Source organism: Mchenga conophoros, linkage group LG7 (assembly GCF_057382185.1).
Source record: "Mchenga conophoros isolate Kocher_MC1m ecotype Shallow Benthic linkage group LG7, M_conophoros_male_GT1.1, whole genome shotgun sequence".
Classification (NCBI taxonomy): domain Eukaryota; kingdom Metazoa; phylum Chordata; class Actinopteri; order Cichliformes; family Cichlidae; genus Mchenga; species Mchenga conophoros.
This window is the reverse complement of record NC_140532.1, coordinates 62,378,544-62,403,157: the sequence shown is the minus strand read 5'-3', so window position 1 is coordinate 62,403,157 and position 24,614 is coordinate 62,378,544. Positions and strand designations below refer to the sequence as shown.

Below are 24,614 nucleotides of genomic sequence, written 5' to 3'. Positions count from 1 at the left end.
AAATCAAAAACATAACTGCTAAATGTTGTACTTATTTTTAAATGTATTCATTTGTTACAAATTCAAGACATATATTCCAGTTATCAGACACTTAAATAAAAAATGTGGATTTTGATACCAAATTTTTATGATGTTGTGTGAAATTTAAAAACTGACAAAGTTACTCCATCATCTAAGCAAGTTTTCTTTCTGTGTGATAGAGATACATCTCACAAGAAAGCACATTATACATGTTTCTCTAAGTCATCGGGCGATCGTGGCTCAAGAGTTGGGAGTTCGCCTTGTAATCGGAAGGTTGCCGGTTCGAGCCCCGGCTTGGATAGTCTCGGTCGTTGTGTCCTTGGGCAAGACACTTCACCCGTTGTCTACTGGTGGTGGTCAGAGGGCCCGGTGGCACCAGTGTCCTGTCAGTGCGTCCCAGGGTGGCTGTGGCTACAATGTAGCTTGCCATCACCAGTGTATGAATGGGTGCATGACTGGATGTGTAAAGCGCTTTGGGGTCCTTAGGGACTAGTAAAGCGCTATACAAATACAGACCATTTACCATTATCATTCAAAGGCATAGCTGATTCCTAGGTGACCCAGAGTTTGAGTTTTTTTGTCTGGACTTGTACTTTTTGTAAGGAGGAGATAATATCTGCTGATATTTTATATCGACAAAGCATTTAATTTAACAAGACATTATCCTCTGTTATTTTGGTACAAACAAACAAAGAAAAATAAATAAATAAATAAATAAAGTTAAACTATGAGCTGTGTGAGACACATTATAGGGTAATTACACTACAAATTTCACCCTACTTAAATAAAATCAGATCTATTTGGTTGAATAACTGAGTGTATCCAGCATTTATCAAAAGTATGAGGAGGTACAGGAGGAGGAGCTGTCATGGATGACCAAGCCGCTGCATGGAAAGTACCATCGACAAATAAAAGAAGTAGATGATATCAAGACATCCTACCAGTGACTAGAAAAGGCCAGTTTAAAGGAGTTTGAGTTTGTCTTGGTTTGGTCTTGTTCATTCTTTAGGGAATTATGCAATTCTTGTATTCAGTTTGCGTGCCCTGGTACTAGTCCTTAGTTCATTGAATTTTGTTCCCTTGCGTGCTCTGTTTGCCTTAGTTTATGTGTCCTCTGTGTGTCCTCCCCAGCACCCCCTGTGTGTAGTCAGTTGTATCTGGTTGCAAATGTAAAGTTTTTGTCTCTGTCTTGCCTCCATGTTTCTCTTGCCCTCTCTCTCTGTCCCGCACTCTAGCTCTCTCACTCATTCTCTGTATTTAGTCAGTTTGATCTCAGTGTTTGTTTTCTCTGTCTTCCTGTGTCTGGTCCATCTGTTTTCTGTTTTATCCTGACAGTCAGTTGTCCTGTGCACATCGTTGCATGCCTCACATGCTGATATGACACTCTGATCATGGCAGTACAGCAACAGGCCCTAAGCACCAGATGCACAACCAGGTCGCTGGGACAGTGTACAGGAACATCTGTGCCACATACAGACTAGCAGTCTGCCCGTCGTAATGAGAGACACCACCAAAGGTGGAAACAACAGCACTGAGATCTTGTGGGACTTTGGGTTCCAGACAGAAAAGCACCTGTTTGCCAACCAACAACACATAGTGGTAGCTGACAAGGAACAAAAGACAGCAACATGAGGAAGAAGGAGTATCCGAAAACAGAGGAATATCAGGGGCTGAAGGAACAGCTGGAGCAGACGTGGAAAGTAAACTACAAAGTGGTCCCAGTGGTAATATGAACACTAGGAACTGCAACCCCAAAACTGGAAGAATGGCTCCAGCAGATTCCAGGAACAACATCAGAGGTCGCTGTGCAGAAGTGTGACCTAAACTGACCACTCACAGTTTACTACAAGCCTCATTTACCCATTCACACACACACAATGGATACTGGGGGCAAAGTGGAGTTCTTGCCAGGTGCACTTCAACATTAACAGTGGTGGAGCTGCATAGTGAACCACCAACCGTATGACTGCGAATAACCCAACCTACCTGCTGAGCCACAGCTGTGTTTAAGTGCATTACATGTGACTGTGTCTATATTCTGAGTGCTTCATGCATTCAAAATGAATGGTGCCTTCACAGATATCCACTTTATCTATGTCATGTGTATTAATGCACTCCTATACATTAGAGATACTGGCTTTTAAACTTAAAACAAGCTGGATCATCCCTCTGCTCTAGCACAGTGGATGTGCTAACCATAATTTTCTTAAAGAATTTTACATTTTGACTGTTGGCACATTAAAATTTTAACTTGCTTTATCAGCAATGAACTATATTTACTGACAACGGTTTTCAGATTTCCACATACTTTCCAATAGCCAAAAGTGCATTCTTAATGCAGGGTCATTTAAGGTTGTGAATATCACAGCCATTTTATACTGGGTTTTCAGCCTTGTTCCTTGCATTTGCTTTTGAATAGTAATAATACAGTCACCAAATTCTTTGTGAGAAACCTGTTCTTAAATGGTTGAACCCCTCATCATCATTATGATCATTCTGAAGGTCTGACACTCAGTAGGGTGTTTGTGTTTTTACGTTTAATCATTATATTGGCCCATTGTCAGTTAAACTAAAAAAGTTGTTGGATGTTCCACCAATTCCATCTTTTTTAATATGTTTCCTGACATGTTTTTTGGAATCCAATTTAAAACAACTTTGGATACCTTCCCAAACATGTCTTCCCCTGTTTTAATATTTCTAATTAAATTAAAAGGATAATGTGAAAGGATAATAGAAAAGCCTAGGAAAGAAAACAATATAGCCATCACAGACACCCAAAAACAATATCTTCCAAAAAATTAAAGTGAACGCAATCGTGCTTTAAAAAGATCACCCCGAATAGTTTGCATCTGCCTTTGACCAAAACATTTACGGATTAATAAAAGTAGTAGAAGTATGGAAGGACAGCCATGAATATAAAGAGGAAATGCTGCAGATGAAAATGAAGAGGATGACCTAGCTTACCTTGACATCAGCCTTCTTGTTGAGGAGACTCTTGGCTGCTGCAGAGAGGCAGAACGACACACCCTCAGATGGTAGAGTACACATTATTTACCTTCAGATGACGACTTTGTAATCTGCTCACACAAATGCAGATCCACATCCGCGGTCATTCATGCATGCATGCAGGCACTGGCTTAAAAGAAAAAAAAAATCACCTGCTTGTCAAAGTGCACAAATAAATGTGAAGAGTTACAATGCCTATCCTCCCATCCACTACCACTAGGAGGAGGGGGGAAAGGAATTTACCCCTCCCTCTGAAAAAATGGAAAATTCTTTCCCTGCGTCTTAAAAAGCAAATGAATAAAATGTGCAAAAACTCACACATATATTAAAAAGAATTCTCCATCCTGCTAGCACTTCCTGACCCTGATCCATTGCCCAAAGCATTAGATAAGCAGAGGGCATCAAACACGAGGGAGGGGGGAGAAGTCAAACTAATTCTCTGTATAATCCAAATACACTCTCTCGCACCGTTGCACGCACAGGCATAGATAGAAGGGGGATTAGGAGCGAAAGCATGAGGGAAGAGGAACAGAGATGCAGGTATATGATAATGGGTTTGTTAATCTGAAGAGTAGGCTGGATTAATTCACAGAGTTCACTGATGGGCAGGAATTAGTCTGGGATGATGTGGAAAAAATAAAGTATGTGTTTTGCTGCTTAAATGCTGATAAAAAAAGGAAGAAACAGCTTAAAAACACTCCAGTTCTGCTGACATTAATCTTTTATCATGTTGGAGCTCTGAGTGGATGTGTGATCCCCAACCTAAAAGCAGCACTGAACAGTTACTGCACTCCACATTTAAAATGTGATAACTAAACTCCCACTTATACACCACAGTGCATGCTATTTGTCTGTACAAGGAAAGAAAAGTCTGTAATACTCTTCCCTTCAGATGAGAAATGAGATTGCTTACCTTGGCAAAAAGTTAAAGAAGCAATAAGGGTGAGGAAGAGGAGAGAAAGATTTAGGAAGAGAGATTAAAACAAGCTGAGGGATAGAGCTAAAGGAGTGTGTGATGTTGTGACCCTGGGAGATTTCCGTTTAATCACATCTGCTCCTGCCTCAATGAGGGGAAAGGATGTAAAGTTTTAAAAGCTGCAGGGAGAAAATGCTAAAAGATGTGCTTGCGAGATGTGTTTACCTTGTTCCACGATGCCAGCTGTGGTTCCTGCTACAGCGCTGACAGCAGCAGGGGCCGTAGTCTGACGGCCCACTGAAAAATACAGAGTATCATTAACAGTACCAGTCAAAACTTTAATACTACTATGTGAATGGATCAAAACTAAAAAATAACACGTATGGGTTTGTGTAGAAAGAAAGCATAACCAAAACGACTTTATATATGGGTGATATTGTATTTTAATGCCAAATCTGTTTCAAGAACAGCTTTGAATATTCTTCAGTCTTCAACTAGCTTCATGAGATCATCCCCTGAGTTTAAGCAACAACCTTGAAGAAATTCCCAATTGCTGATCACTTGTTGGCTGTTTTTCCTTCAATCTGTGCTCTAATTTATCATAATCTCACTTGACTGTCGGTCAGGTATTGTGGAAGTCAGATCATCTGATACAGCCCTCCATTATCCTTGTTATTGTTCACACAGCTCCCACGGGGCGTCTTGGTGTGACTTTACTCATGGTGCTACTGAAAAAAATGATGTTCGTTCTATCCATAAACAAGAGGGGATGTTGTGTTACTGCAGGATGTTATGGTACTTATGCCAGCCACGAATCTGTCTACAGACTGGAGAAATTGCATTGCTTCATATGGCCACTTGAGGCTGACTTCAAAAGTGAGCCAATCCCCACAGACTTCCATGTTATAATGTCCAACTTTACAAGATAAATGAACATATTTGCAGGCTATTATAAAAATAATTATGTCTCCCCATTTCATAAGAACTGTATGTAAACAGCTTATTCTACTAGTGATTCTTGTTTTGAGTATCTGGTGCCCCAGGAAAGGACTTTGGAAATGTCAACAGGAAGCACCAGAAGATAACCGTTGCCCAACCATTGTGAACTTAGGAACCGGAATTCAAATTTTTGGCTCTTTTTTTTTCTACTCATTTTTGTCATGTTGGATTATAGTCTCAAATGAGCTGGAGGCCTTTGTACTGAGTCACAGCTTCCCCATTTGAACTTTACTGGGCACAGGATAGAGCGGATCTCTTTCCTGATCAGTGCATACCCCTTCTCCTTACTCTCATTCCTCTCAACACTTGTACAAGAAATCAGCATTAGCATAGAATAGGTTAGTTAAATTAGGATAAAAGTCTGGTGAATTCATCAAGTGACTGTTACTATTTGATTAAACTTTTGCCAGTTCTTTTCCTGGCCACTAAAGAATAACCTGGTTAAATTTGCCATGTGCATGGACCATAGTGAAGAGCTGCTGTTAACAGGCAGAATCTCATAATTGACCTGCAGGGCTACTCAAAGTATTTCATCAGTAGATAGCAGGATCGACATCCAGAGGTTATCAGTTAGAACCAGGTGAATTTTCTCAACTCCGGCTCGGTAGTCTGGCATTACATGTTGGTCAATATCCTTTGGAATCAGAAGCTTTGATCCTTTAAATGAAGAGCCAGTCCACAACACTATAGGGATAACTGGTACAAATATAACTTAAAGAGTCTACAAACCCATATGATGTTGTCATGCCAGATGAACCATGACATTGTGACATTACCCATTGGTTAGTGAAGTGCTACTGCAAAGCCTCAAGCTGAGCTATCTTGGTCTTATGCAACTGGATGTGACATTCAATACGGTTATCTGACAGAGAAACAGAAGGACACTGCTTGCTCACAGACTAGTCACTTGTCAATTGCATGGTAAAAAAAACTGTTTTATCCTTCTTTTTAACTCTAATGGTGATATAATTAAGAAAATAAGCATTGTAGTGAATTCAATAAGATTTAAATGTAGCTAAATGGACTGATTCTTATATAGCGCTTTTCTACTCTCCCGGAGTACTCAAAGCGCTCTATACAACACGCCACATTCACCCAGTCACACCCATTCTCACTAGCACTACCTCTATACTGAGGGCTTTCTAACTACACTCACACACATTCATACTCCGATGGATGCATCTTGGGGTTAGTATCTTGCCCAAGGATACTTGGCATGCAGACTGGAGGAGCCTGGGATCGCACCTCCAACCTTCCGATCAGTAGGTGACCTGCTCTACCTCCTGAGCTACAGCCACCCCACTGCTATTGTGGGGTGGCTGTAGCTATTGATACCATAGAGTCATCAGGAAAGTATTTACAGCCACAGATTAAGGGGTGGGAAGAATAGGTGTTTAAAGCATGTCCACATTACCTCCACCATGTTTTTATATAGTCTGATTTGAAATAAATCATTTTTACCTTACCTTAGGTTGCTGTCTGTTCATTAGAACTAAAGCTAAAAAAATGTTACCTGATAGAAAGCAAGAAAAATACAAAAACACCAAAGTTCACTGCTGAGACTTTTTTTCAGGTGTTGAAAGTATTCAACAGGATTCATCGACCTACTTGTGCAGGTTGATGAACACTGTTTGTAATTAATTTGCTTGCAATTTGATGAGCTCCAGAAAATGCACTTTGTAGCACTAGAAATAAACTATTGTGTTAAGAGTTCTAATTTTGTATGTTTGGGGAAAATGTAAAAATAAATATTGGTATATCAGTTGTTCTTAGTTTTATAGTTTTTTTTAATATACAGGAGGGCTTACGATGTTAAATTTGTTAAATGGTTCTAGTCCTACCAACTGTAAGTCAAAATGTGATTGGTTAAAAAAAAGAATTATAGTTTTTAGCCAGTAATCCTTTCATTTTAATGGAAATCTGATACACAACAAATACAAAACATGTTGCAAAAAATATTTGGCTTTCTCTAGATTTGCTAGTCAAGCAAATCGGGTCAGGCCAGTCAGTGTTCATTTCATTTTCTTAACACTACTATTAGCCTCTTTATGGATTTCAGTGACTTAGCTTTTGTCATTTATCATAAAAGAACAAAGTGACAAATAAACAAGATTTAGTTATATGTGACACTGACACAATATAAGTACAGCTATGTTGGGTGAGCTTTTAAATAAGACAAATCTCTACCATAGCATCTCCCATGAGCCTGTTATGTGTTAATGTGTGTTTTGTGTGTGTCTGTGTGTGTGTGTAGATGTAAATTTTTGTCACCTCTCCTCATCACCTCTGTCTTTTTAAAGAGCAACACTCACCAGAGAAGTTCCTGGAGACAAGCATGGTAGTAAGAATGGCACCCTGATGAGGAAGAACACAGAAAAGCATTATAAGAATCCACCCTGAAACCTATTTAATATGCTGGTGTCGTGAATTAACTTTTAACCTGTATGTTAAGGATTAATAAATTAACACAAACAGAAGCAGAGCAAATCAGGATGAAGGTTTCACACTCTCCAGTGCAAATGTTCCCCTGTCTAACCTCACAATACAAGAAAAGAAGAAAATCTCTGAGCAAAGACCATAACATCACCATGTTACCAGGCTACAAGGGCAGGTGCACTGTTGTTCAAAACACAATGGATTATCACACGAAAATTAGTACGCTGACACTATACCAATACCTATGAAGCCTTAAAACGAGACCCCACAAGCAAATACAAAAAGAACGTCATGAGTTGCTTACAAGAACTGGAAAAGGATGAAGTTATTGACTGTCCTACTTACCATCGGCTACACCGAGGGGAAGTTATACCCTGTATTTAAAGAGTTCCAAAGATCCACAAAGAAGGGGTCTCACTCAGACCCAGTGTTATCAGTATAAACTCAGCCACCTACAACATTTCCAAACACCTATCCACCATGCTAGCACCCATTGTTGGAACACCCCCAATCACATCGAAAACTCCACTGACTTCACCAACAAGGACCAAAAACTTGATCCAGATGAAACCATAGTGTCTTTTATTGCGGTCTCTCTCTTCACTTGCATACCTACAATTGAGGCAGTGGAAACTCTCAGAAAACAACTACAACAAGACAGCTCCTTGGAAAACAGAACAAGCTTCACCCCAGATCAGATTTGCACACTGTTAGACTGCTTTACCACCACATATTTTAGCCAGCCTTTCCATGGAGGAAGTGGAAAGCACCAGGACAGCACCTAGCCACTGGTACACATAAACTGATGACACCTGGGTCAAAATCTAAATCCAAGAATTACAATCCTTCACTGCTCTCTTCAACTTAGTGGATAGAAACATAAAGTTCACCAAGGAAGACAAAAAGGATAGCATTGTGTTTGGTGGCTAATCGAAGCCTTACATCACTCCCACACTGTCAAGCTTATTGCGACATTTGTGATCTAGTCTTCAGGCCAAGCAGCCTCCACTCCGCGTACTTTAAATCTCACTGCTCATCCATCATTTGCCCTTCCAGGTGCCTTCTAGCAACCCACACCCTCCACATCTCCGCCTTACCCAAGTCATTCAGTGACTCATCAGAGTCTAATCTCCAAATAACATAATTGTATTCTGTATATCAATAAATCATGTTCAATTGTTTCTAATGATATCTCCGAATTGAACTGCCTTTGTCTATATTGGAAACATTTAGGAAAAGATACTGGTACATGTTGAGTCTAAATATCACGCAACGGTTTCCAAATAATATGTCGCGTTTGACCACTGAGCTCACGTTTAAATTTCATATTTGCCTTTTTTTGTTGACCCTAAGTTTTGCCAAGAGAAATAGACTGAGCGGCCTATTAACAAATATCCTATAGTATACTATTATATAATAAGCTCAAGTTATTAATGTCCAGTTATTTAAAAATCAATACCTATTATCCATTACCTACTCCTACATAATGTCTGTGTGATAACAGTAAGCATCCCCCATGCCTCCCTTATCATTTTACTGCACTACAAACTTCTTAAGCTGTGTTTAAAAAGGAAGACTACAGCAGGGAAGGGCAAATTGTTTTTATAGCTACTGTAGCTCCTTTTAAAAAATCTGAAATCAGTTCAAAACTGGTAGACATTAAGCTAGAGTAAGGGTTTCCTCCTTTCTCCTGAAATCAGAGATACAACTTCTTTTTGAACCATCAAATATTTTCACACCTTGAGTTTCCTCCTGGCATTAAATTTCTTCAGGCACTCGACGGTCTCCTGTCTGTGCATCATTGAGGCCACCGTTGAGCGTTGCTGTGGGGAGACAGAGAAAGAGATGCTGAAAATAAAATGTTACAAGAGCAGCTGTGACAGTGATAGGTTTATGTGGGCAGGAGCTGCCAGTGAGATTCTGCATTGGTGAAATGTGTTAATTCTGAGGCCCCTTAGGTAACACAATTTCAGCAAAACTTCAGGATAAAGAGATTCAACTTGGCTTTACAGTATCCGCACAATACATTCTGTTTCCTTACAGAGATAATGATATGTTGTTATGTTAAGGATTTAGATCTTTGACTTAGCTAGTGATTTTGTTGGGTTTTTGGGCCAATTTCTCTCAAATTTTACATTAGTCATTCTTACTAACTATTCCTGCAAACATCACAGGTACTGGGTTTATGACTTAAACTGATGAAGACAGTCAAGAAAAATATTGTTTTACAAATTATAAATGGAAAATACTGTAAATGTAACTTTTTTTTCTTGTTGCTATGATCATATTTTTAAAGATATTGTGCCAAAGTTTTATTGCATAAACTGGCAAAAGTTCACTTAAAACTCCAGTGAATACAATTGCCTAAAGGAATATTTTTCTTTTCCAATGAAAGACAAGTGTTACAGATGGACGTATGACTGTAACTAGTGTTCAGTCTAATGGTTATGTATGAAATGTACATTCTAATTAGATATATTAAATCCTAATGCATAAAAATCATATTATTATCTGTCATAAAAACAAAACAGAAGTAAAAATTAACTTTGTAAAATAATTAAATTGATCAAATAATACATTTGACATAAACTAGTTTTAAACTGAAAAGTACTGAATTCATTGAATTAAACTGACATTTTTATACCCCAAAAAATTACCAACAAAACATGGTAGCACCAAACCTCATTTAGATAGCAACTGTGTTTCTGATTATTTTATTACAGTCAAAACAAGTCATTTAATTCATTTAACTGTATTTTCCTTCTGAATCGTGTATCAAAAAACACGTTTATCAAAAAGTACTTTTCCTGGAAGAAAAGTGTTCCATTGGGCTCAAGCTTGTGTTTTTAGTTCAGAATCCAGAGTCTCTTGAATTGTTACATTAATCAAAGGCCCTTGTAAGATGGCATTTATTTACAGAGCATCAAGCTGTGATTTATTGCCAAACAAATTGAACATTTCAATGTATTTTTGTTATACACACTAACACACTGTTTAAGATGTCAATTTACTCTATTTTAAACACAATTGTAATTTTCTAGACTTCTTTGGAGAGTCTAGAGATTTCTGCAGGAATTTAACTTATCATGTGGAACTCAGTTCTTGGTTGCTGAAGGTTAATAGGTTGAACTTTTGCCTGTCTATGGAAAAAACCATATTCAAGATAAGCTGACATGTCAGCACATATTTGCACATGTCATATTTGGCAGTTTTAAGCACATGTTCTCATAGTTGCTGAGAGAGGATTTGCAAATTACAAATTGCTTGATAGTCAAATCAGGAGCTGTGAAATATTGTTTCCTGTCAGTTTTAATAGGATGCTGGATGTGTATATGCTACTTACACAGACCCATGGGTGCTTCAGAGCCTCCTGGGCAGTGATTCTCTTGGCTGGATTAATAGTAAGCATCTGGTTGATCAGATTTTTAGCCTCGGGAGTCACTGTGTCCCACTCTGGGGAGGGAAACTAAACCAAACGCACACCTAAGCATGCCCACATATACAATAAAAATATGTACCACATCTTATTTAACTTAAAGAGAAACAGAGATGAGAAGCTGACTAACATCATATGCTCCAGCTTTGATCTGTTGGTAGAGTTTGTGTTGGTCCTCGTCCCAGAACGGAGGGTACCCAACCAAAAGGATGTAGAGGATCACACCTACACACATAAACAGCCATTGTTTGAGTGCCAAGAACAAAATTGGCAGAGGTGGTGCTGAAAATAGAAAAAAAACACCTACCACATGCCCAGATGTCTACAGGTTTACCATATGCTTCTTTCCTCAGCACTTCTGGAGACAAGTAGCCGGGAGTACCCGCAAAGCCTACACACGAAAACAAAAAGCAACACAAATGAAGGCCCTGTTTCTTGGCGAAAGTACAGAAAAGAATGCATTTTAACCCTCTCAAGGCAGGCGTTGCAGATTTGCAACAGTTAAAAACTAACAACCTGATTACCCCACATACATATTTTATGAGGGTTTTTTTACTCAGAAGTACCACTGCAGGACTTGGTTGTGCATTAGCAACAAAAAGTTTAATTTGAGCCTGAGAGGGTTAAAAGGTTCTGCTCCTATGCTTTAGATAACCTCTTATTTTGGTGCTTAACTTTTATAGTTTGATTTGTCTTTTGTGATACCTTTAAAAGGTGGTGGAGCAGCTGTGGTTCAAATGGGTTGTCTACCAATCAGAACGTCAGGGGAAACGTTATCCCTGGGCTGAACTCCAAGTTACGGCCAGTCAAGTGGTATCAATTCCTTTGTACTACAGGAACTGCATGCATACTCTGTCAACAGGAGGCTGGACATTATTGTTCATCAGGAGGAATCAAGGACCCACTGCACCAGCACAGGATCTGCCAATTGGTTGAAGGATCCCAATATCTTCTGGCAGTCAGTGTCGCATTGCCTAGCTTATAGTGGACTGTGTATCGCTCCATGGATATGTTTTTCCACACCATAATTGACACACCAGCACAACAGCCATGCTAAATGATCTTACAGGCAGCATAACATTCTCCATAGCTTCTTTCACGTCTGTCATGTGCTCAAGATGAATCTGCTCTCATCTCTGAAAAGCGTAGGGTGGCAGTGGTGAACTTGCCAATTTGGATATTCTATGATGAATGCCATTTGGGCTCCACAATACTGGGCAGTGATCATAGGGCTCACTAGAGGATGCTGACACCTCAGGTCACCCTCAAATCAAATTATTATATTATATAGCGCCAAATTAAAAAAAAAAACAAAACAAAACAGCTGCCTCAAGCCGTTTTTATATTAAAAGGTAAAGATCCTACAATAATACAAGTCTGTTTCTGATTATTTGGTCAGAGACATTCACACCAGTGGCTTGCTTGAGATCATTTTGTAGGGTTCTGGCAGTGGCCATACTGTTTCTTCCAGCACAAAGGACACGCATGCCACTTAAGGACCTTCTATGGTCCTGTCCAGCTTTCCTAGAGTAACTGCTTGGAAATTCTGGAATTTCCTCCATGCACTTACCACTGGAATGGGAGACACAGCAAACGTTCTGTCAATGGCATGTATTGATGTGCCATCCTGAAGGAGTTCGACTACATGTACAACCTCTGTAGGGTCCAAGTGTTGCATCAGTACAGGGAGTGCAGAATTATTAGGCAAATGAGTATTTTGTCCATCCTGTTCATGCATGTTGTCTTACTCCAAGCTGTATAGGCTCGAAAGCCTACTACCAATTAAGCATATTAGGTGATGTGCATCTCTGTAATGAGAAGGGGTGTGGTCTAATGACATCAACACCCTATATCAGGTGTGCATAATTATTAGGCAACATCCTTTCCTTTGGCAAAATGGGTCAAAAGAAGGACTTGACAGGCTCAGAAAAGTCAAAAATAGTGAGATATCTTGCAGAGGGATGCAGCAGTCTCAAAATTGCAAAGCTTCTGAAGCGTGATCATCGAACAATCAAGCGTTTCATTCAAAATAGTCAACAGGGTCGCAAGAAGCGTGTGGAAAAACCAAGGCGCAAAATAACTGCCCATGAACTGAGAAAAGTCAAGCGTGCAGCTGCCAAGATGCCACTTGCCACCAGTTTGGCCATATTTCAGAGCTGCAACATCACTGGAGTGCCCAAAAGCACAAGGTGTGCAATACTCAGAGACATGGCCAAGGTAAGAAAGGCTGAAAGACGACCACCACTGAACAAGACACACAAGCTGAAACGTCAAGACTGGGCCAAGAAATATCTCAAGACTGATTTTTCTAAGGTTTTATGGACTGATGAAATGAGAGTGAGTCTTGATGGGCCAGATGGATGGGCCCGTGGCTGGATTGGTAAAGGGCAGAGAGCTCCAGTCCGACTCAGACGTCAGCAAGGTGGAGGTGGAGTACTGGTTTGGGCTGGTATCATCAAAGATGAGCTTGTGGGGCCTTTTCGGGTTGAGGATGGAGTCAAGCTCAACTCCCAGTCCTACTGCCAGTTTCTGGAAGACACCTTCTTCAAGCAGTGGTACAGGAAGAAGTCTGCATCCTTCAAGAAAAACACGATTTTCATGCAGGACAATGCTCCATCACACGCGTCCAAGTACTCCACAGCGTGGCTGGCAAGAAAGGGTATAAAAGAAGAAAAACTAATGACATGGCCTCCTTGTTCACCTGATCTGAACCCCATTGAGAACCTGTGGTCCATCATCAAATGTGAGATTTACAAGGAGGGAAAACAGTACACCTCTCTGAACAGTGTCTGGGAGGCTGTGGTTGCTGCTGCACGCAATGTTGATGGTGAACAGATCAAAACACTGACAGAATCCATGGATGGCAGGCTTTTGAGTGTCCTTGCAAAGAAAGGTGGCTATATTGGTCGCTGATTTGTTTTTGTTTTGTTTTTGAATGTCAGAAATGTATATTTGTGAATGTGGAGATGTTATATTGGTTTCACTGGTGAAAATAAATAATTGAAATGGGTATATATTTGTTTTTTGTTAAGTTGCCTAATAATTATGCACAGTAATAGTCACCTGCACACACAGATATCCCCCTAAAATAGCTAAAACTAAAAACTACTTCCAAAAACATTCAGCTTTGATATTAATGAGTTTTTTGGGTTCATTGAGAACATGGTTGTTGTTCAATAATAAAATTATTCCTCAAAAATACACTTGCTTAATAATTCTGCACTCCCTTTATTGAGACTGACCTTAGTCAAAAGTGTTGAAAAAACAATGAGAAAACCCAAAGAAGGACAAATATCTGTGGCTTCAACTTGTATAACCCTTTGTGTTTTGGGGGTTGTCTTATCTTTTAGATAATCTCTTATTTAGAATTAGATCATCTTTGTCTTCTAAATGCCTCCTTAATTTTTTGAGCATGAAACTTTGTCTGTAGCATTCTTTCTAATTGTACATATGTTTTGAAATTAATGGAGATGCTTTTCTAATTGTGTTATTTTTAATAACACCTACAGACACATGCACACTTCTGTGTGTGTGTGTGTGTGTGTGTGTGTGTGTGTGTGTGTGTGTGTGTGTGTGTGTGTGTGTGTGTGTGTCTTACCAAACCAAGCCTGTTGGTCTCCTTGTACTTCAATGGCCAGTCCAAAATCAGCCAACTTGACTGCTGCGTTCTTACATTTGCTGGCCAGCAGCAGGTTTTCTGGCTGAAGGTGTAACACAAGCACAGTCGTGTCATGTTAGTGTTACATTTTATGACCTTATTAATTTATGTCTCAAGGTTGTTACGACATTGTTACTGAAAGGCTTTTCTTAAATTACTTCAGAAGGGGTGGCAAAATCTAGGGATGTTTTTATTTCATGTTAAGTCATTTGTAACTCCATCTAACCTATCTTACACACTCGCAACAAGTACTATAATCACTATGCAAAGATCTCAACAGTAATCTTGCAGAGTTGAGCCAGATAAAAGTTTAGTATCACATTCAACAAGCTTAAGTTTTTAAAAAAAAAATTGCGCTTTAATTTGGTTTCTTTGTGGCTGATATTTTATTTTATTTTATTTTATTTTATTTTATTTTATTTTATTTTATTTTATTTTATTTTATTTTATGGCAGTAGTCTTTCTGTGACATTTTATTTTTTAGCAACTGGAAGGACCAGTCCTTCCAAGATGGTCCCTGTTCTTTTTTTCCTGTTTCTTGAGTTTCTGCTGCCTGGGGTATTCCCTAAGCACATGCTCAGTGCTACATCATTGCTACATCTTCCTGATGTACTGATGGATCTTTGTTGTTTCATCTTGGATAGTACTTCTGACACTGACTAATCAGTCTCTTTCCTCCCCCTCAGTGTACAGTGGCACTAGGCTTGGGATGGAACCCTCCACGTATGGTAAGGAGCTTTCTTGTCTTGATGTCAGTGGCTTATATTTCATATTTTGGCCAGCTTATTATCCTAGCAGAGCACCTGATGACTGATGATGATGATGTTTATGACTATGCAGCATAAGCATGTGTGAGGCATTCATACAGAACTTTTTCATAATGTTGCTATTTGCTGGGATTGACACATCTATCACAACTGCAGTCCTCTGTTCCCTGTCAATCACCACTATGACTGGTTGCTTGGACAGCAGCTTCCTAACTCCCACAAGAATTTAGCCCCATTTGTTCTCAACCATCTTTGATGGTGTCTCCTTTAGTGACTTGGGGAGTTCTAGTCCACATGTGGCGCAGATGTTTCTATAGAGCTACTTGGTTGTGCCGCTCGGTGTACTCTGTCCAAGCTTGCATCTTGCACCCTGCTACTATATGTTGGATAGTCTTCGGGGCACCTTTGCACTGTCCGCAACTTGAGTCCTGTTGGCCTGCGGTAGTGTCCTGCTTCTGCTGATATCATGCTCAGCTGTGTGTGTATATGCAAACATTTAGAAAATCAATAAATGCATTTGGGGGGAGGGGGGGTAGTCAACTGGTTGTGGAAAATGGGGCATTGGGAACAAGTTTCTTCTCTTACTTCTTTTCCTATACATAACTTTAAAGGGAAAACAGGAGAATGGGGCAGACCAGTTATACTCAGATCAGAACGCTAAAAATAGTTATGGCTACAGACATATTCAGAGATACAGTCATACATTTTCCAGCAAATAAAATGTACTCTCTCATTTTGAGGTTGAGACACACAGATGGGACTGGAAAATGTGTATAAGCCTTTTTTGCCTTTGTTTACTTGAGGACGACCAAACACATCTTGTCTGTCTGCAATAGTCGTGTCTTTGCTGCTCAGACGCTGATGTAAAAAGCAAATGTGACAAATAACTACACAGGAATGACAGCTCTTTGCTGTCTGACTAGTTTATGCTAAGAGTGACAGATCTGTGTCACAGAAGCAGCAATCATTTCACCACAGTGATAGAAACAGCTGTATGCTGTAATCCAGCTGAAGGACAGTCATCATGTCACCCTCTGCTGGTTGATTTAAAAACACAGAAGGTGCATACAGTAAAGGCCTTAACTTACTGTGCCCAGTAGATCAATCTTATTCAGAAATATTCCACAACTGTTGGACAAATGTATTTTTCATTCCACAAAGAACAGACTCAGTTGTTTGATATTTTAGGAAATACTACTACACTTTATTAATAAAATGTTCTAGTTCTAGTTCATTTGGACAACTTAAAATAACCCAAAACAAAACAAAACACTTTCTAAGTCAAGATTTGAACTTCAGACTAATCGGGGAATTAATTGTTGTACTTTTTTACTTAGTCAAAATGAACAGATGATGTTTTTGTACTTTTTGACACTATATCATAATCATGATAAAGAGAGCTGCAAATGTCAGTATCAAACACAAAAACTGTATATATTATATACAGTTGTATACTCAATGGGCAAAAAAGTCAAATTAAAAACTAAAGTCAAAATGCAAACGTGTTTAATGTTTTCCTTTCCTAAATGTTACCAAAAGTGCACCAAATTCTTTATAAAATTCAGATTTAAAAACTCAATTTGTGAGATTTTAACATATCATCTATTCTGTATATCACTTGTCCACTTTCCTGACTCAAATATTGTACCAAAGGATGTTAGATGGTTAATGTGATTAATATTAATTGCTAAACATGAGGATATTAACTTCATCATCAAACAAGTTACCATGCTGTCTCATATTTTCCAATAAAAATCAGAAATTTGCTTTAGAAAATAATCAGTAGGTAACTGTAGTTTCCATGTTTGTACCTGGAAAAAAAAATTCACATTTGATATTTGCATAAAATTTATAAAATCCTAACAGAACACATGCAGAGGATTCCACACAAATGCACCGTACAGTGATGTTGGTACTGAAATAAGCATCCAACCATAGTCTGATTAGAGCAGGCTCAGGCTGAGAATTATCGTTGTTTCTATTTCTGTGTCTAGACAGCAAAAAAACAAAAAACAAAAAACAATCTAAGTGACTATGAAAGTCAATTCATTGTTAACTCCAACAGTGGGGGTGGTGTGGGGGTTTTATACTGTCCTCTTAAAGAAAAGGGTCACTGCAAATCAACATAAAATGATGTTGTATATAATGTAGTATTTCTTTGAAGATGGGAGTGTTCTCTCCACGATGACACTGTCACGAATCACAGGATGCAAGGGGCCACTAACTGGTTCAATGAAAATGTAGTACTGTCTAAAATATAGTGAGTACAGACTATATAGTGCACTCAAAGAATTCTTCAATGTTTTACGAAAAGTAGTGTACATCTGATGGTTGCTACCCAAGCATTGTATCCAATCATGCATTGTATTAAAGTGAGAGATGAAAATAAAGAGAGCAGTGCATCAAAGCATTAACTAATACCATGATGAAATAAGTATTGCTGAAAAAACATTGCAATCGGTATTTATTAAGTATTTATTAAATGAAATATTTATTTATTTATGTACAGAATATTGTCAAAAGTATTACTTATCCATCTAAATCCTTAAATTCAGGTAATCCAATCACTTCCATGGCCACAGGTATATAAACTCAAACAACTAGGCATACACACTGCTTCTGTAAACATTTGGGAAAGATTGGGTCGCTCTCAGGAGTTCAGTGAATTCTAGTGTGATGCTGTGATAGGATGCCACCTCCAAACAAGTCCAGCTGTGAAACTTCCTTGCTATTAAATATTCCATAGTAAACGGTTGGGGGGAAATATAACAAAGTAGAAGTCATTGAGAATGACAGCAACTATGCCATGAACTAGTAGGCCAGGTAAACTGCATAGTGTGCTGAGGTTGGCAATCACTACAGATCTCCAAATTGGGCCTTCAGATTAGCTCAAGAAGATTACATAGAGAGCTTCATGGAATGGCCACTTCATGACCAAGTTCCAAATGCAGTGAAGTAAAGCATGCCGCCACTGGACTCTAGAGCAGTAGAGAAGTGTTCTCTGGAGTGATGCATCATGCTTCTTTGTCTGGCAATCTGATCAACAAGTCTGGATTTGGCTATTACCAGGAGAACAGTACTTGTCTGATTGCACTGTGCAAAGGATAACGTTTGGTTGAGGGGGAATCATGATGCGGGGTCATTTTCAGTAGTTGGGCTCAGCCCCTTAGTTCCAATGAAAAGAACTCTTAATGCTTCAGCATACCAAGACATTTTGGAGAATTTCATGCTCCCAACTTTGTGGGAACAGTTTGAGGATGACCCTCTCCTGTTCCAACATGACTGTGCACCAGTGCACCGGGGGAAAAATCTAAACCTACATGGCCTTGTGTGAAAAAGCCCCTTAAATCTAATAACTGGTTGGGTCAGTTATTAGTAATAAACACCTTAGTTCAATGTTTTTGGGTTCTCAGTTTGACTGTTATTATTTATTCTTATTTGCCACATTTCTAAGTATCTTCTTTCATATATCTTTGTTTCAGTTTCTGGCTATTCTGCCTTTGGTTTTGTACAGTTATTTTATAATTTATAATTTATATATTACATTTTTTTATAATGATTTTTTATTAAATGTGTACAGTCTTCCCTTTGTGCCCCATTGTGCCCATCTGTCTTTGATTTGTTCTAGCTGTTTTCCCCCACCGTTTCCCCTAGCCTCATTACTGTCATTATTGTCTCAGTCTCCTCTTGCCCCTCTGTTGAGTCACCCACAGTATGCTTTCTAGATTTCCTAGTGCGTCCTAGTATTACACTCCTTGTATAATTACTCTTTGTGCCTCCTTTTGCTTTCTGTTTTGGGATCATGTTTTCCTTTGATCAATCCAGCATTAAATATTCACCTTATGCTCACTTTGGTCTCCTGCATTCTGCACTTGGGTTGGAAAACAATTAACCAAATTCCACACAGTTGATAGTCACAGAGCAAGTTGACCGCACAAAGCACCCAGAGGGCACAACAATCTACATGGAAGAAAATGACTTAGACTGTTCTAGGTTTCTAGTCTACTCACAAAGACTGAGAGAAACAGCTGATATGAGGGCTTGGCCAGCTGCTATCTCAGCATTCGAAGGTATAAAATCTCACAAACCTCAACTGCTTCACTAGCTGGTTATTCCCACTTCTTACTCCCAGTTACTTCACAGTAATAGACTATTATAGGACAATTCAATTCAATTCAGTTCAATTTAATCTTATTTATGTAGCACCAAATCACAACAACAGTTCCCTAAGGGGTTTTATATTGTTAGGTAAAGACCCTACAATAACACAGAGAAAATAAAAAACAACAACAACAATCAGATGGCCCCCTATTAGCAAGCACTTTGCAGTGGGAAGGAAAAAGTCCTTTTTTAACAAGAAGAACTTCCCCAGCAGCCATGTGCCAAAACTGGTTGGTTTCAAGGGGAGGAAGACAGAACAAAAGACACACTCTGGAAGAGAGCCAGGAATGAATAATAATAATAATTACGTGCAGAGTAGTGTTTAAAAACATAGTGAGTGAAAGAAAGGTGAGTGAACACTTGTGCATTAGTGCACTAGTGCATTACACCCCGAGGAGCCTAAGGTTATTGCACTAATTCAGGGTCACCTAATCCAGACCTAAGAAAATGCTTTGTCAAAAAGGAACATTTTAAGCCTATAATCTTAAAAGCAGACAGTGTGTCTGTCTCCCAAATCCAAATTGGGAGCTGTTTCCACAGAAGAGAGGGCTCCTCAGGTTGTACAGGCTGCCTTAGTTTCTATATTTCCTGGGTCAGAGAGAGTGCTGATCTACCCAAGACCTTCCCTGAATCTGTGTCTCAGCAAGTGAACCCAGTGAATTCTGAACAAACTAGTCTAGCCAACTTGGAGCTTCCACTGTATCCTGCACTGGAGCTGCTGTGGACCCAGACATCAGAAAAGTGCACCCTGCTCAGCTCCCACAAGAGTTGACAGAGTCTTCTGAGTATCCTGAACCTCAGGGTAGGATTTATCTACTCCATTGGCCAGTAGCTGTGGGGTCCAACTAGCCCCCACAGCTACTTAGTCTCCGCCACTGGCCACCTCACCAGCTCCCTGAGCTGAATCATCTCTGCCAAGGCCTCTGTCCTTTGTCCTTTGATCCTGCCCCATGAAGTACACGGTCATGGAATAAAACATTTGGCAAGCTTTTCAAGACCATTTAAGGGGAAATAAACAGGCTTTCCAACAGCACAAGATTTATAAATTTTATTGAGTAATTTATTAATTATTATTTATTTATTAATTAATGACCAAACACAAATTTTTTTTACTTTTTGTACTAAGTTTATATAGTCTTAAAATCAATAAAAAGCCATCACACAGATTTCTGCTATAAATGTAATATAAATTGCTATATTAATGTTAACATACATTCTTGACAATATTTTGTCTTGACTGCATCATTACAAAAGATTATTTGGGGGTTTTTTTTGTTCTTTATAGAGCTTTAGGTTGTTGTTTAATTATATGTTGGTTGGTTATTAACATTGTTTTTTTTTATTTGTTTATTTGCTACTCATACATACTGCACAAATCACTAAAAAATGTATGTAATTCAGTACAGCAGATATTGTTTTATACAGCTGCAGTATGTATCTATGCTGTAAGAAACAGCACATGATAATAAGAGGAACGCTTGATATACACAAAAAATATTCAAACATTCCTCTGTGAAGGATTAGTTACTTTCATCTGTGAACAGGGATTCATTGTTACCTGTTCAGATATACATACATATCCTGCTTAAACATGAAGCAGGTCAATGAAAGTCCAAAGGAACTTAATCAAAAGAACGTCAGCTGCGTGGTATACATCACTGCACCACTGGAGGTGAGCAGACACAAGGTTTCCACCTGCTATGAAATTTCTCTTTCAGTTGTAGTCCACTCAAGTGCATGCACAAGACAGAACTTCAACATATGTGCACAAACACTCATGCACGTTTTGATAAATCCAGCCCATAGACATGCACAGACATGCTGGATATAAATATTTTCACTGCACTTACCAGCTGTCAATTACAACAGTCAGACAAAACACAGAACTATGGAGAACCGCTTACTGATTTACAAAAAAGTGAGACCACAGCCATACTGGGCCTTCATCAGGCAAACAGACAACATGACATCAGAAGATGATATCCAGACCAAACTGCAATACAGATGACAAAACTCAACAAAACGTAATCTGCTACACCACTCACATATAACAGTGGGAATTCCACATAGAACCTTTTTTTTAAAAATTGGAACACTGTTCATAATTAATAATTTGTATTAACATTTGGAAGGTATCATTCTTTTTGTGGAAGCTCTACATTTTTCCTTCATGGACTCTTGTCCCTGAGCTAAACCTGACCTGAACATAGTACAGAATGTTCCTTATACTGATTTTATAGCTGTGCAGCTAAAATTCACACACCTACATGGACACAGACACATGACCTGCTCGTGACTCACCTTGAGATCTCTGTGAACCACACCCATCTGATGGCAGTGGAGCACGGCCTCCAGGATCTGCTGGATGCAATGACTGCATGCAGACAGCAGGGGGAGCAGGTTAGTCTGAACACATTTAGCACATTGAGCCCCAACTGTCACAGGCACACATACATGTTTTCAGTGTAGGAACCAGCTCTCTCTTCCACACTCAACACGTTTGCACACACATATAAAAAAGTGTGAACCTGTCTGTGAGCTACACAGAGGGAATGCGTGCAGTTTGCTATTTTCTGCTTTAAAGAAAGTGCCAAATATTAGTCAGGCAGCGTAGGAGGGCTCTGCAGCTCCGTGTGGGAGACACTCTGTCTAACCTGTATATTTTTGTGTGTAATTTATTTAGCAGCAGTGATAACAAAGCCTTTGAGGAAAGGATTCTGCAAGTATTTAAAGTTGTCACTGCTGCCACTCTATTGACCTCTACTTCTTCACCCGTTCTCAGGTTTTCTCACTCACTCAGTCACTCTTGCTCAAAGTATGACAGTCCTAGGACCCACAGGAATTGTAAATATATTTCAGACTTCTAAAATAGTACAACAAGAGCTGCAAAAGCAGAACCAGAAGACAGGCAAGACAGGCAAGGGGAGACAAACAAACAGGCAGCAGGCACAGACAAAACTTGTATCAAATCACAGGCAAAAATTAAAAAACAGGACTATAAAATACAAGCAGCTCTTGTACAGCGGGTGCACAGCAATGCAACACAGTGAGACACACACACACACCTTGAGGTCCCTGTGCACTATGTCATGGTGGTGGGTGTAAGAGACACTGTCTAGAATCTGATGAATACAGTGACTGTGGAGACAGAACAACACAGTGAAGACCAGATAAAGGAAGCAACACGAGAAGGAAAGGGACCAAAAACATAGTAAGAAAGAGAAGTGGACAGAGAAGAGAACGGGAAGATCTGAGGCACAGAGGCTGTTGCAGGGCGAGGAAGCGAGGGAGTTGATGTGAGAAGCACTTTACATATTTCCTGATTTGACTAGACTAGACATATAGAGTTTTTTTAAATCTCCATTGCTAAGATTTCATTCAGTTCATAAACATATCTTTGTTTCTTCGTCTTGCTATTCTGTTCAAATTAAAAGTGAATTTTTAATCCATGTACATGGAGCTTTTCTAAAATGGCCTCCAGAGTGTGTAAACCTGAAAACACAGCTGCACTATGTGACAATGAGAGAAAAGGAGCTTTGTAGACCTGTCATCATATTGCTAACAAAACCGAACATGAAACTGTGTACTTTACAATTGTTGCTAAAACAGACTGTGTGTACAGTGGTGTGAAAAAACTGTTTTCCTGTTTTTTTGTCACACATTTGTCACACTTAAATGTTTCGGATCATCAAACAAGTTTAAACATTAAACAAATATAACACAAAATGCACTTTCTAAATAAAGCTGTTTATTATCAAGGGGGGGGAATCCATGCCTACGTGGCCCTCTGCGAAAAAGTGATTGCCCCCAGTAAATTTATGTTTTATAACATAAATTAACTGTGGTTTTTTACATCTTTGGAAAGCGGAGTTCACTTTCTTTAGTCACACCCACACACACATAACCTTAAAAAGATGGTTTATGTTCTAAAACCCTTTAATGTGGCTGAATTAGAACAACTCTGCAAAAATGAGTGGGCCAAAAGTCCTCCACAGCACTAGAAAAGACTGGAAAAGATTGCCAGTTATCACAAATGCTTAATTGCAGTTGTTGCTGCTAAAGGGTGGCCCAACCAGTTATTAGGTTTAGGGGGCAATTGCTTTTCACACAGGGCCATGTAGGGTTGGAATTTATTCCCCTTAATAAAAAAAAAAAAAAAAAACTTTATTCAAAACAGCATTTTGTGTTTACTTGTGTTATCTTTGTCTAATATTTAAATTTGTTTGATCTGAAACATTTAAGTGTGACAAACATACAAAAAAATAGGAAATAAGGAAGGTGCAAACACTTTTTCACACCATGGCAAAAGACAGACAAAGCTACAGTAACATTACTCATTACTTTTTTGAAGTTGGATGGCACAGTTGTGCAGTGGTTAGAAATGTCACCTATGAAAGCTGTGATAAGCCCGCTGACTCTCAACTGGTAAGTGACTGAAAAAATGGACAGAAGGAAATTCTGAAGCCTCATGTTTGCAGTATTTTTACTGTTGCCTTCTTGTGTTTTTTTCTAGCTGAATATCACAGATTAGGTATGGACTTGAATAAGAAGTAAACAACACATCCATATGTGTCGATCCCAAAGTAGCTTTGCCATTTGTCAAAGCATATAAAATGGTTTAAAAATGGTTTAAAATGAGAAATTTTATTGAGTAATTATCAATAAAACAGGCTTTGGGTAGACTAAGACCACTAACACACTTAGCATATGAAATGACTTGATTATAGTCTATTGCAAACAAGGACATGGACAGCTGAGCTGGAGACCTGATAGTCAAGTAGTCATTCTTGTGATATTTCTTTAAAGTCCACTATCAAGGGCACATGCATTGTAATATAAATTCTCTGTGGACACAAAAAAGCAAGCATTTGCTCACTGTGTGATGATGACATTTACATCACTCAGAAGCAAGCATACCCTAGTGAATTTGTGAGTGTGGAAAGTATTATCAGGATTTAAGAAAGATTAGTCCCATTACAAAGACAGAAACTCAACATTTTCACCATAACCATCTTGGATTTTTGATATCCAATGTGATGAGCAAAGGGGGACTCTGACGGAGAGCATTCTGCCATTTACCTAAGTAGGCTTGCACTAATACACGATGGAGTCTAATGGAGTCTAAAACATAATTCACGAAATTAACCCTCTCCAGGCAGACGTTGCAGATTTGCAACAGTTAAGACCTAACAACCTGATTACCCCACATACATA

General features: G+C 39.0%; 1 protein-coding gene across 7 annotated transcripts in view; it reads right to left on the bottom strand.

Annotated features, from left to right (window-relative positions):
- Positions 1-24,614, bottom strand: part of camk2b2 (calcium/calmodulin-dependent protein kinase (CaM kinase) II beta 2) — a 67,626-nt gene that overhangs the window by 21,271 nt on the left and 21,741 nt on the right. For 4 of the 7 annotated variants that reach the window (XM_085280666.1, XM_085280668.1, XM_085280664.1 and 1 more), the window contains exons 6-14: positions 21,702-21,774; positions 14,413-14,515; positions 11,122-11,205; positions 10,945-11,039; positions 10,722-10,844; positions 9,118-9,201; positions 7,255-7,297; positions 4,169-4,240; positions 2,986-3,023 (exon numbers count right to left, since the gene is read on the bottom strand). In XM_085280666.1, coding sequence (XP_085136792.1) covers positions 2,986-3,023; positions 4,169-4,240; positions 7,255-7,297; positions 9,118-9,201; positions 10,722-10,844; positions 10,945-11,039; positions 11,122-11,205; positions 14,413-14,515; positions 21,702-21,774 — 715 coding nt within the window. The remainder of the gene's footprint in view (positions 1-2,985; positions 3,024-4,168; positions 4,241-7,254; positions 7,298-9,117; positions 9,202-10,721; positions 10,845-10,944; positions 11,040-11,121; positions 11,206-14,412; positions 14,516-21,701; positions 21,775-24,614) is intronic. The other 3 variants (XM_085280667.1, XM_085280669.1, XM_085280665.1) reach the window with 1 other exon arrangement.